This window comes from Zootoca vivipara, chromosome 3 (genome assembly GCF_963506605.1).
Source record: "Zootoca vivipara chromosome 3, rZooViv1.1, whole genome shotgun sequence".
NCBI classification, from domain to species: domain Eukaryota; kingdom Metazoa; phylum Chordata; class Lepidosauria; order Squamata; family Lacertidae; genus Zootoca; species Zootoca vivipara.
In genome coordinates, this window is record NC_083278.1 from 77,129,643 (window position 1) to 77,145,242 (window position 15,600).

Here is a 15,600-nt window from a genome sequence, read left to right on the forward strand (position 1 = left end):
AGCATTATCCTCTTTATTCTTTTTAAGGAAACAAATAATTACATGCCTGATGGCAAAGTATCTATAGAAGCAGCATTTATGCTTTCACACTTGGTGAATCACAGACGTTCAACAAGGCATTAATGGGCTAGTTAAATGTGTTTATTAAAGATGTAAACTTTTATAGTCATTGCTGTCTAGCTTTACTTCAGCCCCATAAATCTGGACAAATGTATGCAACATGCACAGAGCCCAGCAGCAGGAAATATATGGAAATATATGGAAATATATTTACTCTTATTATGTGAATAGAACTCCCACTAAAGTCTGATGACTTCCGGTTTTACCGCCTCTATGACAGACAGGTTTTGCACGAGCTCCGTGGCGAAACGATTGTTGGAGAGGTCTTTTGGGGATAGTGAGGGCAAACAAAACAAAAAGCAAAGAAAGAATGGGACATGTTTAAATAATATTTATTGAAAAATGGAATATCAAAAAGCCTAATAGCAGGCTTAGGCTGAACCTGGTTTATAATATATGAAAGAAGTGTTAAGTGCAATAATTTAAGAATAATATGAATTATTGGAAGAACAGTTTTCTTTTAAAGCTTCTGTGTTATTTTTTGTTTCCTTTTCCTTTTTCCTTTTTTCATTTTTTTCTGTTTTACTTTTTATCTTTTTTCTATATGGGGGGGGGAATTTTGTATATTGTTTGGGTAATTTTTGTATTTTTGAGAAATATGGAAGAATTATGTAGTGTCTATGCTTTTTAAAACAATAAAGATATTTTTCCAGTAAAAATAAAAAATAAAAAAAGAACTCCCACTAAAGTCTGATGGTGTTTTTAGTTGTTCATGACAGAAGAGGTGGAGTTCTGAGCTGCTCGTGAGACCCTTTTCATGCAAGATCTGAGGGCCCATTCTAGTGTGTGTGTGTAATTATATTATATTATATTATATTATATTATATATTATTTGCTCAGGGGGTAGAGGCTGTTTGTAAAATGTCATTTGTAGGCTGTTTAGAAGAATACTTAGACCTATTTTTTACTCCATTGGAGCAATACTCAGCCTATCAACAGCAAGTAGACCATATTTTCCCAAAGCCAGAAGCCTCTCAATAAGGATTGCTTCCATCTTGTCTGGATCCACTTGCAACATAGTAACCTTTATCTATCATCTGAGAGAAGGAAGCCTGCTTGTATAAAAGTATTAATATCTGAGGAACAAAGGCCCAGGTAAAATGAAACTAAAGCCAACAAATGAATGCAATGCTGGCATACTCTCTGTTTTAAGAGCTTATCCTGAGAGTAAAGTATTTATGATCTTCTAAGCACTCTTAATGAGCACAGAGGAAAATCTGGCTTTGATTCAATAATCTTCCTAGATATCATATGCAGATAGCACTTAATGTAAAGTTATTTAATTTTAAAGCATAATTTTAAAGCATAAACATTGGTGGAGAGAGTCTTGCTTATAAATGCTTACTGTGCCTAACTGATTTATTTCCTGCAGAGAACATCTAATGCTACTGATCAAACTTTGCCTGCCCTTTGTGATCTCATTTCTATCATAAATGACCAGTCACAATACATTAACCACTTAGAAGCTGAAGTCAAGTTTTGCAAGGTATTGTACATTGTGCTTAACCTATTTTACTTGTTCTGTCATGTGGATTATTTATAGAATATGATATTTACTTAATGTCTTAAACATTGTGTATATTCAGAATTGAAACAAAACATATATCACCACAAGATAGATTATGCCGTCTATTTCCTGTTGGTTAGAAGCAGACCTCAACCAAAAGATTCAATTTTTCTTCAGTCAAACATATCTTAAATAGGAACTAAACACATAGAAAAAAGGACTGTGAGCATTATGTGACAAGATACTGGTACGTTTCTGTTCTTCAGCCTCTTAGTTGCATCCTTATCATGCTAATTGCATATCCAATTTCACACTTGCCCCACAGCACACATGTACATGCAACCACATATTCCTCAGTTGCACACATGCCTGTCACTATGTTCACATTTAACACTTGCAAATTCACTGGCCTTCTCCAGATGACCCATGAGCATTTATCCTTATTTGCTTGCACAAAGCTTATGTGGAGGTTAGGCTACATCAAGTCTGTTTGTTTGCAGGGCAGTTATACGGCAAGGAGCATTCATCCTGATTTGCTGGTGGGGAAATCATATGTTCATCCCAAACTTTTCAGTGCATTCCCTGTCACTTTCCAAGCCCAAAAAGTCTGTTTCTTTTTTTTTAAAGTGAATCTGTTTTGTTTAGGCAACAGAGTGCTTTAATCCACATTAATTATGCAAGCCTAAATCTCTAGTATGAGGTTGAATCCCTGATGCAAAATACTGAAAGTCTGGAGGTGGCCAGTGATTCACTGAAGTAGACATGTTTTCTTTGCAGTTTGCACTTATTCCTTCTTGACCTTTTGACTAAGATGAAGTTAGTGTGATTTGCGCTTGTGAGTCTTTGCCTCTTATTCTCCACTCAGCCCTAAATAAGACATGCTTCTTCAGGTTATATTCATGACTTCTAAGGGTTTGCTGATTTTGAGCTCTGGATACAGAAGGTTCTGTAAAGCTACTTAAGCACTGCCAGAGTAACTTCAGATAATAGAAATATGCATTTTACAGTTTTAAGGAATGCAAAAAATCTATGCCTGTGCTGTTCTTGTTTTCAACTTATTTATTTTATTGTGCTGCAGTCTGGTAGTTGAGAATAGTCCTTTATATTCCAGGTAATGCTCTTCTGGTGTAAAAACCTTCCATCCATGGCCTCATAAGTGACTGAAGTGTCTGACATTTGATAGACAATGCTCTTCCCAAGCAAAATCGTGTTTTTTCACTATATATTTAATCAGATTTTATGCAAAAGTGGACATTAATCTTTTATGCTACAGTCAAGGGGACCTGAACTGATGTGAGGAGAGCATTTCAATTCATTGCCACATTTAAAACAATCTCATTACCATCCTTTTTACAGTATACATATTTGACTTTATAGGAGGATTTATCTGAACTGAAGTCTCAAATATGTGCAGTTGTGCTTGAAAATGAGAAACTCCATGATAAACTGGAAGTAACAGGAGAGCACACTTTGAGAGAACAAACTCTTCTGGATGCCTCAGTAAGTTTTCTGGAATTTATACATGTCAGCTTATATTGATTCTTTATATACAGCTGTACTTCATTAACAAATCTTGAAAATACAGTATATGGAACTTGAAAATACCAAAAAAGTGTAATATGCATAAGCCACACAGCTTATTTAACTATTTGTATTTGTCATGTTCTGGTATGCACAGTGCTTATATTCTTTTTACATAGAAGTGATATGCACTGAAAATAAAAGTGACTTTTGCTAGCCATAGGTGAGTGCTAAATTAACGCCACCCCCCAATCACCCTTAGTTATTTCTAGCTATACTTTTTCTGACTTAAAAGCAGAAGCACATAATGGCTTCCTTCCGATCATTGCACAAGCTGGACGTAATTTCAGTTGTTTGGCTTTTCTGCCCCGTCTCCCCAATACAGTTCCGAACAATCTCTTCTGGGAAGCATGCAACCTTTAAGAAAAGACATGGGATATGTTGCCAGGGTGGGTTGCAGTAGAAGAGGGCAGCTTGTGGAAGTGTACTACTTGCATAATATTTAGATGCAACACAACACTATTAACAATGCTCTTTGTGTAACCTCATAAGATATCCCATTTTCATATATTGTGTAATGTTTTTGTTTCATGTATGTATGGATGGATGGATATGAAATGGGCACAGACACTGAAAAGCTATTGTTCTTGTTTCAGGGAAATACACAAAATGCCGGCGGTGGTGATGATTCTAATGTTTGTGAAACTGCCAAAACCTCTCATATCAACGAGCAGGCTACAGCAGCTACATTTCTGATGGATAAATGGCAGCTAGAACTGGTCAGTGCCTATTAGAAACCCACTGAACTATTCATCTGGCATGATTTTATTTACTCTTCTGGAACAGGAAATTACTTAATGTCGTCACAGAGAATTATGGATAAAACAAATACTTTTAAAGTGACCAACATAATAGAGTTGGATCCACAGCTTGCAGAAGGGAGCTGGCAGAAGCTGATATTTCTGTCTCTTCCTTCCCCAAGCAGCAACCCAAAGTATGAGGTATGGAGACCCTGCTCACTTGGGTAGACGGTTGCTTGGAGGCTGAGGAGGAAAGTCGGAATGTCGGAATTCCAAAAATCTGTTGAAAGCTTGCAGACAGTACCCAAGAGAAGAGAGGGAGGGAAAGTTAGCTTCTGACAGCCACTTTCTTTGGACCTTTCTCTCAAACTAATCAATAACATGGAATATAACTTTTGAGTTGGAGAGAACTCTTCCTCTGTATACAACTGGAGAGTTTCCTTTCTGGATCTGTTCAATGTCCTTCAAATTCAGCATTCTGGTCTCTGGCAGGGGCTGATCAGATGGCGCCTGGAAACCTCACAAACATCATGCTTGTCCTCCATACCAAGCAATCAAGATACAGGGAGGAATTCAACATTGTGCTCTTCTGATCAGTCTGTTAGTGCAAGCATTTTAAGTTCATTAATTTAATGAAAAGAAACAATTTGCCAACGGTTGCTTGATAGAATGTTTTAGCAAAGCAGACATTAAAGAAAGCATGCATATGATTTATAGTACTTGAGTCAATTTGTATTATAATCTTTGGAAGCTAAAACAAATCTTAATCAAGGAAACACTGGAATGGGAGACCTTCACTACAGAAGCATCAAATGGTGTATATGATGTGCTGTGGAATTTCTTAAACCTCTTGAATTTAGATTTCTATATGAACTTAAATATTTATACCAGGCCTGGTCAATCCAGACATTTAATGTTCCTTGCCAGTTTTACAGTTGCACACTTCTATTCCTTTTTTGTTTTTGAGGAGTTTTTCTTTCCTCATGGAAGGGGTTAGCAATCTCTAAAGAAATATTTAGCTGGAGGTTTGAAACTTGTGCTTTTTATTATATGGATGCATTATATATATTTTGGTTGTGTGGGAGGGGCGAGGGAGAGAAATATTTTTGTATTGTTACTATTTTTATCATATTTTTATTACGCTTGTTTTAAGATCTGTTGTTGGTGTAGCTTCCTCCAGTATTCCTTATTTATTACTATCATGGGTCTCCTTGGTTACTTTGGTTTTAATATGTCTTTTAACAAATGGTTCATTTAGATTCTATTTTTCTTTTTGTGTGGTTGATATGTCAGCTCCCACACATTCCATTATGCCCTTCATGAATATTCATTGCTATACTGCAATTTGCTGCCCACACCCATTGGTGGGGCTGCATAGAATGTATGTGTTCTGTGTTGTTTTCTCCTTCCCCATAGTCATTCCTCCCTACCATCTTTACCTTTACCTTTACCTTTTTCTATTGTGGGCATGCATGCATGCATGCATGCAGGAAATACTTGTGTGTGCAGTGCACTTGACAGGAAGGGATGTCATGCCAGGTAGAATGGACAGATCCATTTCTGTAGTGGCCCCATGGCTGTTACTATGCAAGCTCCTTACTATGATACAATACAACATCCTCCTTGCTAGTTTTGGTAGGTGGGCTCTAAAAATGCTTTCTCTGTAGGGTCTAAGAGGTTGTAGCCTCTGTTTTTAATCCTGTAGTGTTATGACTGCCTTTGATATATTGATTTGAAATGTTTTTACTAATATTCTGTTTTTGCCCTTGTGTTGTTCATATATGTTATATGGTCTTAAATGTTGTAAGTCATGGTAGGAAAATACTATATTTTGAATGGCTGTTATTATATACAAAATACATTATAATTTTATTAAATTTTAAAAAATAAGTCTTGATTATTATGATCGGATTTCTTGACATGTCTCTTACTTGTAGTTAAATAAGCCAGTGTATTGCTTTTGTTTTAAAGGAAAATCTAAAATGTCTCTATCAAGAACAGACAGAAGCACTTGAAGCTCAAGTCCTTTCCCTAAGGTAAAAAAGAAATTTTTCTTTTCGCTTCAGGTTGGTATCTGCCACCTGAATGAATTTTGTTTTGTTTTGCCTCATTATAGCTATCCAAAGTTCAGCATAATAAAGCAAATTATTTTTCCACCTCTGCCGTATTACGCAGTTGGTCCCTTACCTTTCTCGCCCTGATCTTGCCACAGTGATCCATGCGGCGGTCACCTCCAGGCTCAATCGTTGTAATTCACTCTACGCGGGGCTGCCCTTGAAACTGACCCAGAAACTCCAGCGGGTGCAGAATGCCGCGGCGAGGCTCCTTATGGGGCTCTCGCCGCGGGATCATATCTATCCAGTGCTATACCAGCTGCACTGGCTCCTGGTGGAGTACAGGGTCAGGTTTAAGGTGCTGGTTTTAACCTTTAAAGACCTATACAGCCTAGGACCCTCATACCTACGGTACCACCTCTCCTGGTATGCCCCATGGAGGACCTTACAGTCCACAAACAATAACATCTTGGAGGTCCCAGGCCTCAAGGAGGTTAGACTGGCCTCGACTGAAAAGGCCCTGGCCCCGGGCTGGAGGAATGCTTTGTCGCAAGAGACCAGAGCCCTGCAGGATTTGACATATTTCCCCAGTGCCTGCAAGATGGAACTGTTCTGCCAGGCCTTTGGTCGGGGCCCAGTCTGACCCCACCTCTTCTTTTTTTATAAGACCCAGTATGTAAGTGGCTTCCCTAACCATTTGCACCGGCTCATATAAGACCAGCATAAACAGTTGGGCCTGGTGAGCACTCAGTGTTCCCATCAACTATAGTTATAATCCGTGGGTTGTCATCTGATTTTATTCTACTCCAAATTACATTTTAAGTTGTATTTTAATCAATTGTTTGATTTATGTTTTTATAGTATCATACTTCGATCTTAGCCGCCCTGTGCCTGGTCCTGGCCGGGGAGGGCGGGGTATAAATAAAATTTATTATTATTACTGTGTTTCTCTGAAAATAAGACACTGTCTTAAATTTATTTTTCCTCAATTTTTTTTTAAAATGGCTTATTTTCAGGGGATGTCTTATTTTTTTCGTCCTCCTCCTGCCGCGGCCGGTATTGCTGTTGCGCCTATCGCTATGTCTTATTTTTGGGGTATGGCTTATATTCCTTGAATGCTTAATAATCCTGCTACGGCTTATTTTATGGCTATGGCTTATTTTAGGAGATTGCCATATTTTTCCATCTATAAGATGCCCCCAAGAAAATGGGGGAAGATCTATCTGTGTATAAGATACCCCCAAAATTTGGACATTATTTTTAGGGAAAAAACCTAGTCTTGTACACGGAAAAATATGGTGGTATTATTATTATTATTATTATTATTATTATTATTATTATTTTTCCAGAGCTCCTGTAAAACTTGAAATTTGAACTATGTACAGAAATCTTAAAGGCTTGGTGTATGGGGCATTAGCAGAAGGGTAGTACACCTGGTGGGGGACATGTTGTGCTCCATCTGGGTGTGTATCTGAAGAAGTGTGCATGCTCACGAAAGCTCATACCAATGACAAACTTAGTTGGTCTCTAAGGTGCTACTGGAAGGATTTTTTTATTTTGTTTCAACTACGGGAGACCAACACGGCTACTTACCTGTAACTCCATCTGGGGAAGTTTGGCCACCTTTGGTCCCCACTCTGCACTTAGCTCTCTCACTTGTGGCTCGTAGAAGATGTCAGTTGCGACAGCGGCTACACCTGGGAATGGCTTCAACTGGCCGGCTAAACCACTTGAGGGTAGCTGATGGGTCTCAAACCCTCAGTGAGTTAGGGACTTCCCTTGCATGTGAAGACAGGCTCTGGTGAATTGAGCAGACCCAAGACCAAAAGTACATCTAGCAATCAAGAAGGCTGTTGAGGAAAGTGGAGGGGCAGATAGTGCTTGTCAGCCTGGGAAGGTAGCCCATCTAGGAGAAGGAAAACTGATCCTAAACCTCCGCTGCCTTGTGAGATATCTTCGGGAGAAGAACAGGTTAAGGAGTAAACCCTACGCAAATCCAGAATAGAATCTCTAAGATAGTTGGATGACCCCTTGTACGCCTCCATCCACCGTCTCCTGTAGCAAAGCTGGTGGCAAACATAAGCTGGTGCTCTTCTTTCCTTTGGACCACATCAGTGAAGCTGACAGCGGGTCTTGTCATATGGGCAGCCTGGGACCTCCATACACATTGCTCAGCTGTGCACGCCAGGGAGGTCACTTTAGTGCTGCTAATATACATATGTTGGTCAAATCAGGTTTTTGTTTAAAGCAACACCTGAGAGAGGAAAACCTAACAATACAACCAGTACAGCTCTATTACCTATATATATATATATATATATATATATATATATATATATATATCACAGTCTTCTGTTAGTTATAGCTTGTGGTATCACTGGTGATGAGTGATTATCACAGGTATTAACACTGAATGATACCACATACTCCACATTTCTCCTTATGCCTAGAACAATTTTCTCTTCGTATTTGTTTAATGTGGTGAAATGGGTGTGTCTGTCTGTTTGGTACGAGCCAGGTAATGGGCAACCATGGTAAAGGGGCCCCTGACCATCAGGTCCAGTCGTGTCCGACTCTGGGGTTGTGGCGCTCTTCTCGCTCTATAGGCCGAGGGAGCCGGCATTTGTCCGCAGACAGCTTCCGGGTCATGTGGCCAGCATGACAAAGCCGCTTCTGGCAAACCAGAGCAGCACATGGAAACGCCGTTTACCTTCCCGCTGTAGCGGTTCCTATTTATCTACTTGCATTTTGACGTGCTTTCGAACTGCTAGGTTGGCAGGAGCTGGGACCAAGCAACGGGAGCTCACCCCGTCACAGGGATTCGAACCGCCGACCTTCTGATCAGCAAGCCCTAGGCTCTGTGGTTTAACCACAGCGCCACCTGGGTCCCATATATATATATATATATATATATATATATATATATATATATATATATATATGGATGGGTGCAATGTCAGGGCTGCACAGGCCCACTGCTGGGAGTAGTACCAGCAGAGCTGTCCCCTCTCTTCCCAATAAGCAGCAGTAATGCTGTTGCAGCAGCTGCAAGACTTTTGCTGTGGCTCTGCTCCTATCAGATGAGCCACTCCTGCATTTGACTTGTATAGAACTACCAAGAATTAGAAAACAAGAAAGTGGAGTAAACGGGCTTTGCCCTATTGCAGCTACTCTCTCTCCTTTCTACTGTATTGTGTTCATATGTTTTCAAACTACCAATACTAGATCAGTGATGTTAGTCGTGATCTGCTTCTGTCATTCTGCCATATTGATGGGTTTTTTTTATCCAGCCTTGTTTCTTGCTTATAGTGTTGTATGTCGTTACCTTTCTAGAAAAGAGTTATCAGAGTCTCAAAAAAAGTGTGAAGATCTGAGTGGAAGATTAAACCATCAGCATTTGCTCAGTGCAGCAAGTAGTTCCGTCAGAGTTGGTGGCCTTTGCTTACAATGTGCACAGCACGAAGCTGTTCTTTCCCAGACACATTCAAATGTCCACATGCAAACCATTGAAAGGCTAACAAAGTAAGTAGCAGGAGAGTTAAATCCTGAATTAAACAAATTATTGCAAGGTGATTTTTAACAGTGTTTAAGTCATGATTTGGGTGTCATTTGCTGTGAGGTTCTGTACAAACTCTATTAAGTGCAAAATCCATTTTCTCCAAGGTAACCTTCCTTTCACCTCTCTCACAATGGTGTGCTTTAGTTGTTTGCTGAAGTCTCGGAGGAGACTTCATGAAGAGAAGTTTGGATAGAATATCGCCACCATACATTTCATGGGTGTTTCTCTTCCTTCTTAGCACTCTACAAAACCATGTTCCTTGAAGCATAACATAATTGTGCTTTTATTTCTGTGTGGCCAGGTAACTTTTATAGCAAAAGCAGGAGAATTAACTTCAGTACTTTGTTTATGCTGTGTATTGCTTTGCATCTGACTTGAAACCCATTTCCAGGACTTCAAACCCCTGTTGTGCTTATCAGTCATAAAGCTAGTATGAAAAGGATTTTAGAAAGGTTGCTGGTGAGTTACTTCAGATATCTCTGCTCCATTCTGGGAATGCTGAGCCATTCAGGCTGCCAGACTCTCTCCATCATATTTGTGCGTCTAGGTTTTTATGGTCCCTAAGCTTATTTTTCTTACCTATGGTTCTTTTCTCTCCCTTGATGCAACAAGAAGTATTCATACAACATCTCTAGCGGGTAAGAACTTAATTTACATAAAATGACCCAGTGTCCATCTGGACACCTAGCAAGAAGATGGGAGAGGCATCCTAAATGCAAAGAATCCAAATCGTTAACTTTTACTTTGAGAATCACATTAACATAGGATTGCACCTCGAGTCTAATTATCTATGATAACCCAAGAGAAAGTTCCATTGAAATAAGTGTGGTTTTCCTGTAAACTTAGATAAGATCAGTCTGTCAATTACTGACTGAGGGCTTGCATGAATAACCATTCACCATCTCTGACATGCATATCTAATAATCTAGGTCAGATTTGTACATTTGAAAATGTGCATGGTAGTATTGCTTTAATCATTGGCAACAAGCATTTTGCCTGCCTTGCATGTGTGGCTTATTCTTGTTCTTCCCTCCCCATTAACCATATGCTATACATCACAGAGAATAGTTGATTCCCTAGTTTACATTCTGTATGCATCCCTTTTATATTACTCTCCTTTAAAGTCCTAAAACAGAAGCGATGAAGAATCCTAGACTTTTTGGTTCTGTGCTGCAGATTGTACAGCCTAGGAAATCTGTTCTAGAGTTGAAAAGATTTTCAGTGCAGTTGCCCATATTCAATACTGTAGCTTAATGTGGAATCCATTCTTTATCATTGCTATAATCATGATTCTAATTTCTGGATGCATTGAACTTCATGTATTATTTTTTCTTGACTGTGTGTTTTTGCTATATTGTGTTTTGGTGGGATTCTACCCAGTTTGCATAAATTGTGATGTGGTACCTGTTACTACTACTCAGCACATTGTGAGAACTCACATCGTAATATAACTTTCAAAACATTGCTAAAATTAAACACTGATACTCATTTTAAATGGCTTCCACCTTGTTAATTTATATATTCATTTTCTTTTAAAAAACAGTGAAAGAGATGAGCTAATGGCAGCACTTTCTTCAGTCAGAGTAAACCTGAGTGAAATGCAGCAAAGGGAATCTAACGCCTATGAACAAGTGAAGCACGCTGTACACATGACGGAAGAAGCCAATTTGGAAAGAACTAAGGTAAAACAGTACTACTTTAGGCATGCCTAAGGATATACCTCTGATTACCACTTGCTTCGACAAATAATAGAGAGACAGTTACCTTCAAGCCTACTGTGTTTCTCGGAGATGTCTGGCTAGTTGCTTTACAAATCGGAATGCTGGATTAGATGGGTCTTTGGCCTGATGTGATAGGGCTGCTCTTGAGGTTTTGTTGTGGTTGTAAGCCTTGTTAGATACTAAAGCAGTGACTGACTACTCTCCGGATGTTTCATTATCCCTAAATAGTGGCCATGCTGGCTGAGACTGATGGGTATTGGAGCCTAACAACTTCTGGAGGCCCATGAGTTAGCAACCCTTCACACTATAGCAAATATTACTAAGAGAGAGATGCTACTAAATAAAAATTACTGTGCTGCACTGGCATATATCAAGTGATATTTCCTTTCTTGCCCATCCTTCAGTGAAGTGCCTGTGCCCCCCCCATGCTCTCTATTGCATCTCTCACTCCCCCAATGTTGATTACTACGATACCTCCTTTATATTTGTTTCAATTCCTATCCAAATAACATTTTGATATGGAGGGGAAATGGGCATGGTGTATTATAAAAGTTGGCTAATTAAACAACTAAGTTTCTTACATCAATATGTTATCTGTTGGGCTGGTGGCCAACAGAATAGAACCAGTATCAGAAATATATGTCTTGGTTTTCATTCATCTTGAGCATTGTGTGTGTTGAGTTGGTTTTGCCTCCCAGTGCCATATTTCAGACAGTCTCCACTCATATTCCTTACAGGGCAAGTATTACAGTTTTCTTAGAAATGCTACTCGGTTGAGTCCTCTCTGTTCAAATTGGTTTTTATGAATTTTGCTTGCTGTTGGTCAGGTTTCTAAGCTTTCAGAACTCATAGAAGCAGTGAATAATTTTTACCATCTATTTTAGAATGCAGTGTGAATAATATTAAACAGCTTTAAAAACATTTATGGTAGTGAGTTGTCTTGATAATGAGTGCCATCTGCTGTGTAATTAGTGAATTACCTCTAATTGTGAGAGGTTTATAATCAAACATAACTTTCATGAGGGAGCAGATTATATTGCATAAACGGGAAATAATTTTCCCATACTACGATTTCAAATAAATTCTGGAAATAATACAACTGACCTCAGTTTGAAGACTTGTGGTTTGATTGTTTAAAATATTTATAAATCATTCAATGTTTTTAAAATCACTTAAGTGCTGTGCTACATAAAAATAGTAAACAATAGCATTAAAACAAAAATGCAACATTGAATAGTATTATTGTTGGCATCCATCTGTCTCCAGAGACAATGGGGTGAAGTCAAACCACTGGAGAATCGCAGCACCTGCTGTGGCTGCAGAGACCAGTAACCCATAACTGCTGCCTCCCACATTGTTTTTGCTGTGTTAGCAGCACTGAAATGACCTCTCCAGGTCACAAGCCTGGGCAGTGTGTTTGGAGGTTTTGGGCTGCCCAGACAACAAGACCTCTCCCCTCTCAGCCTCACTGATGTGGTCTAAAGGAAAGTAGAGTAATATGCTTGGCACCAGCAGGAGTTGCCAGAAGGATTGGACACTATCCAACTGTCTTAGGGAGTCCACTCTGGATTTCTGTAGGGTTTATTCTTAGTATTTTTGTTCCCCGAAAATGTCCTGCAAGGCAGTTGGTAAAACAGTATGAAAGGATATAAAAACAGGAATTCATGCAAATAAAAACAGGATCTGATCTTATTGGTCAGGGAGAGCCTAGGCAAAAAGTTATCTTTAGAAGACTTTGAAGCAACCAATAGTTCCTGCTTCATATATGGCTGCGGGAAGAGCATTCAGGTCAAAGTACTATGACATTCTGGAACATGCAGTACCATGAGTAGAAGTTCCCCAAGTGATCAAAGTAATCTTACATGTCTATACAGTGGCTGACAGTCTATTAGGTAAGCTCGTCCTTTGCATTATCCTTTAAAAAAAAAAGCAAAAATGGGGATTCCCCAGTGGGCATTAGGAAACCCCCCCCCTTGTGGGTAATGTGTTATTCTTATTGCCTGAAGCAGGAAAAATGTCACGCCACAGGAAGCTCTGCAAATACCGCTCCCTTGAAGTTTCAATTCATTTCTCTTGCCTTGCTTATATAGCATTTGCCTAGTTCCTGTTCTAGCCTGTTATTTTTCTCTTCTTGATCATTCTTACTGTTTTTCCTCACGGTTTAAAAGAAGCTAAGAAATACCTGCCTTCCCATTTAACAGAATGCGTTCGAAAACCAAGACGCAGGTTCCGATTGGCTGCAGGAACAGCGTCCTGCAGCCAATCGGAAGACTAGGAAGCCGTGCCAGATGTCTGGCTTCTGAAAAATCGTTCAAAAACCGAAACACTCACTTCCGATTTTTGAAGGTTCAGGAACCAAAGGTTCCAAGGTGTCCGGCAGCCTAGGTACGACTGTATTTTAGAAATGGATGTTTTTATGAGAATGCTAGTGTCCCTAAAGAAAATAAGATTTTCTTGTCAAGACTACAGCTTCACTAAACTTGCTCTGAGATTGTAACTAGGCTTATGCTCTTAAGAAAGCATTGGGTAAGAGTACAACAATTACATTTATGCTCAGAAAGTTAAGTTTCTGATGCTGCAATCCTGTAAACATTTACCTAGATGTAAGTCTCATAGAACTCAGTGGAACTTATACCTGAGTAGACATGTGAGTCTAGTTTTCATTGCATGTTTTGAGTGAGATGTACTCTGAAATTCACAGTGAATGTTAGCATACTTGTAGCAAAATCCTGTTAAGCATATAGTTCAGTACTGATCTATTTCTGTTTGGCAGTCACAGTGATCAGTTCTCTCTTATTGTCCAATTTGGAGCAACAAGTTCTTGAGAAAGATTTACAAAAGTTATATCTATTCTTGAAATATACTATGCATCTTTATATAGCCATATATTAACTGTTATTTAATAGAACAATGTTTAATCTAGAATTTTTGCTTGTCACTTCTACGTTTTCAGATTTAAGTCATGTTCTAGTTTTTTAAAAAATGAGTTATTAATTTCAGTCTTTAATATATGACCATTTCCACAGGCTCTAGTCCAATGTGAACAACTTAAAAAGGAAATGGAAAGAAAGAGAGAGCGTATTGAAAGAGAATTAGCAATACAAATAGATAAGAGGGCTGAAGAGCGAGAAGCAGTTCGTGAAGAAATGAAGAAAGAAAAAGAGAACTTGTCATCGTTGGTATTTTAAACATTTTCTGTATAAGTATTTTGGACTGTAAATAGTTATGTATTGTGCTCTGCTGAAAGGCAGCAAAGTTTTGGACCTTTTTTGGCCTTGTTTCATCCCCACCCCACCCCCCACTATTAAAACTTTATAGCTGGTTATCAAAGGGTAGGGAATCAATATTGTGTGATCTCCACAATTGGGATCAGCAGAACATAGCTGACTTTTCGTGACAAGCATAAGGTTGTCCAGTGGAAGTGGGGAAGCAGCGGTCACATCACACTTAATTTTCACACTAGTCCAAAAATATTAGTGACTCCTGACATGGACTATCTCAATATTATCATGATGTACATGTTTCCTTTATATTTCAGCAAATAAAATGTGTGTGAAACATCCCGGAAGTAACATATTTTCTGCATTTGCAAGAGTTTATGTATTGTCATTGTCATTGTAAACTCTAGGTTTTGGACTTCTACTTCCTTTTTAAATAACAGTGCATTGACCTTCAGCAGTCTATGAAAGTATATTTACCATTTGAAACATAACAATTTTTAGCTTTGTACTGTCATTTTACTGGTTAATTAAGGTTTTGCTTTGTTTCAGGTTATGTCTTTATCTCAGAATGTGGCTAGCTTGGAGGGTCAAGTTGACAGGATTACAAGGGAGAAGATCTCTTTAGCCAATCAACTAGAAGAAGCTCAGAAACAAAATGCTTGTCATGATATTGAGATAAATAAGGTAGAAATACATTATGAAAACAAAGTAATCAATTGACATTGATATAAATAGAGAGTGGTTTGATGCCTTGTACATTATGCATGCTAATTGGGCACACTTTTATGATTTAACTGTTGCAGCACTCTTTGGATAGGTTTTTTGTTCACAAAATATGCATATGTATATTGATAAATCCTTTGTAGTACTTTTTATTCTTGTATTAATTAGAAGACAGTCCTGCAGGTTCTGATCTAATTCTAGTGACAGCTTCCCATTTCTACATGTGGGAATGGGGGACCTTAATGTTTTATTCCTTATAAAGAATATGTGTTAGAATCATAGAATTATAGAGTTGGAAGTGACCCCAAGTGTCATCTAGTCCACCCCCCTGCAATGCAGGAATCCATGACAGATGGCCATCTAACCTCTGCTCA

The 15,600-nt window shown here is 38.7% G+C and overlaps 1 protein-coding gene across 1 annotated transcript in view; it reads left to right on the forward strand.

The window, feature by feature from the left end:
* SDCCAG8 (SHH signaling and ciliogenesis regulator SDCCAG8) overlaps positions 1 to 15,600 on the forward strand; it is a 92,725-nt gene that overhangs the window by 4,589 nt on the left and 72,536 nt on the right. The window contains exons 4-11 of the mRNA XM_035108353.2: positions 1,493 to 1,606; positions 3,005 to 3,127; positions 3,805 to 3,927; positions 5,920 to 5,984; positions 9,336 to 9,524; positions 11,105 to 11,243; positions 14,309 to 14,461; positions 15,053 to 15,187. Coding sequence (XP_034964244.1) covers positions 1,493 to 1,606; positions 3,005 to 3,127; positions 3,805 to 3,927; positions 5,920 to 5,984; positions 9,336 to 9,524; positions 11,105 to 11,243; positions 14,309 to 14,461; positions 15,053 to 15,187 — 1,041 coding nt within the window. The remainder of the gene's footprint in view (positions 1 to 1,492; positions 1,607 to 3,004; positions 3,128 to 3,804; positions 3,928 to 5,919; positions 5,985 to 9,335; positions 9,525 to 11,104; positions 11,244 to 14,308; positions 14,462 to 15,052; positions 15,188 to 15,600) is intronic.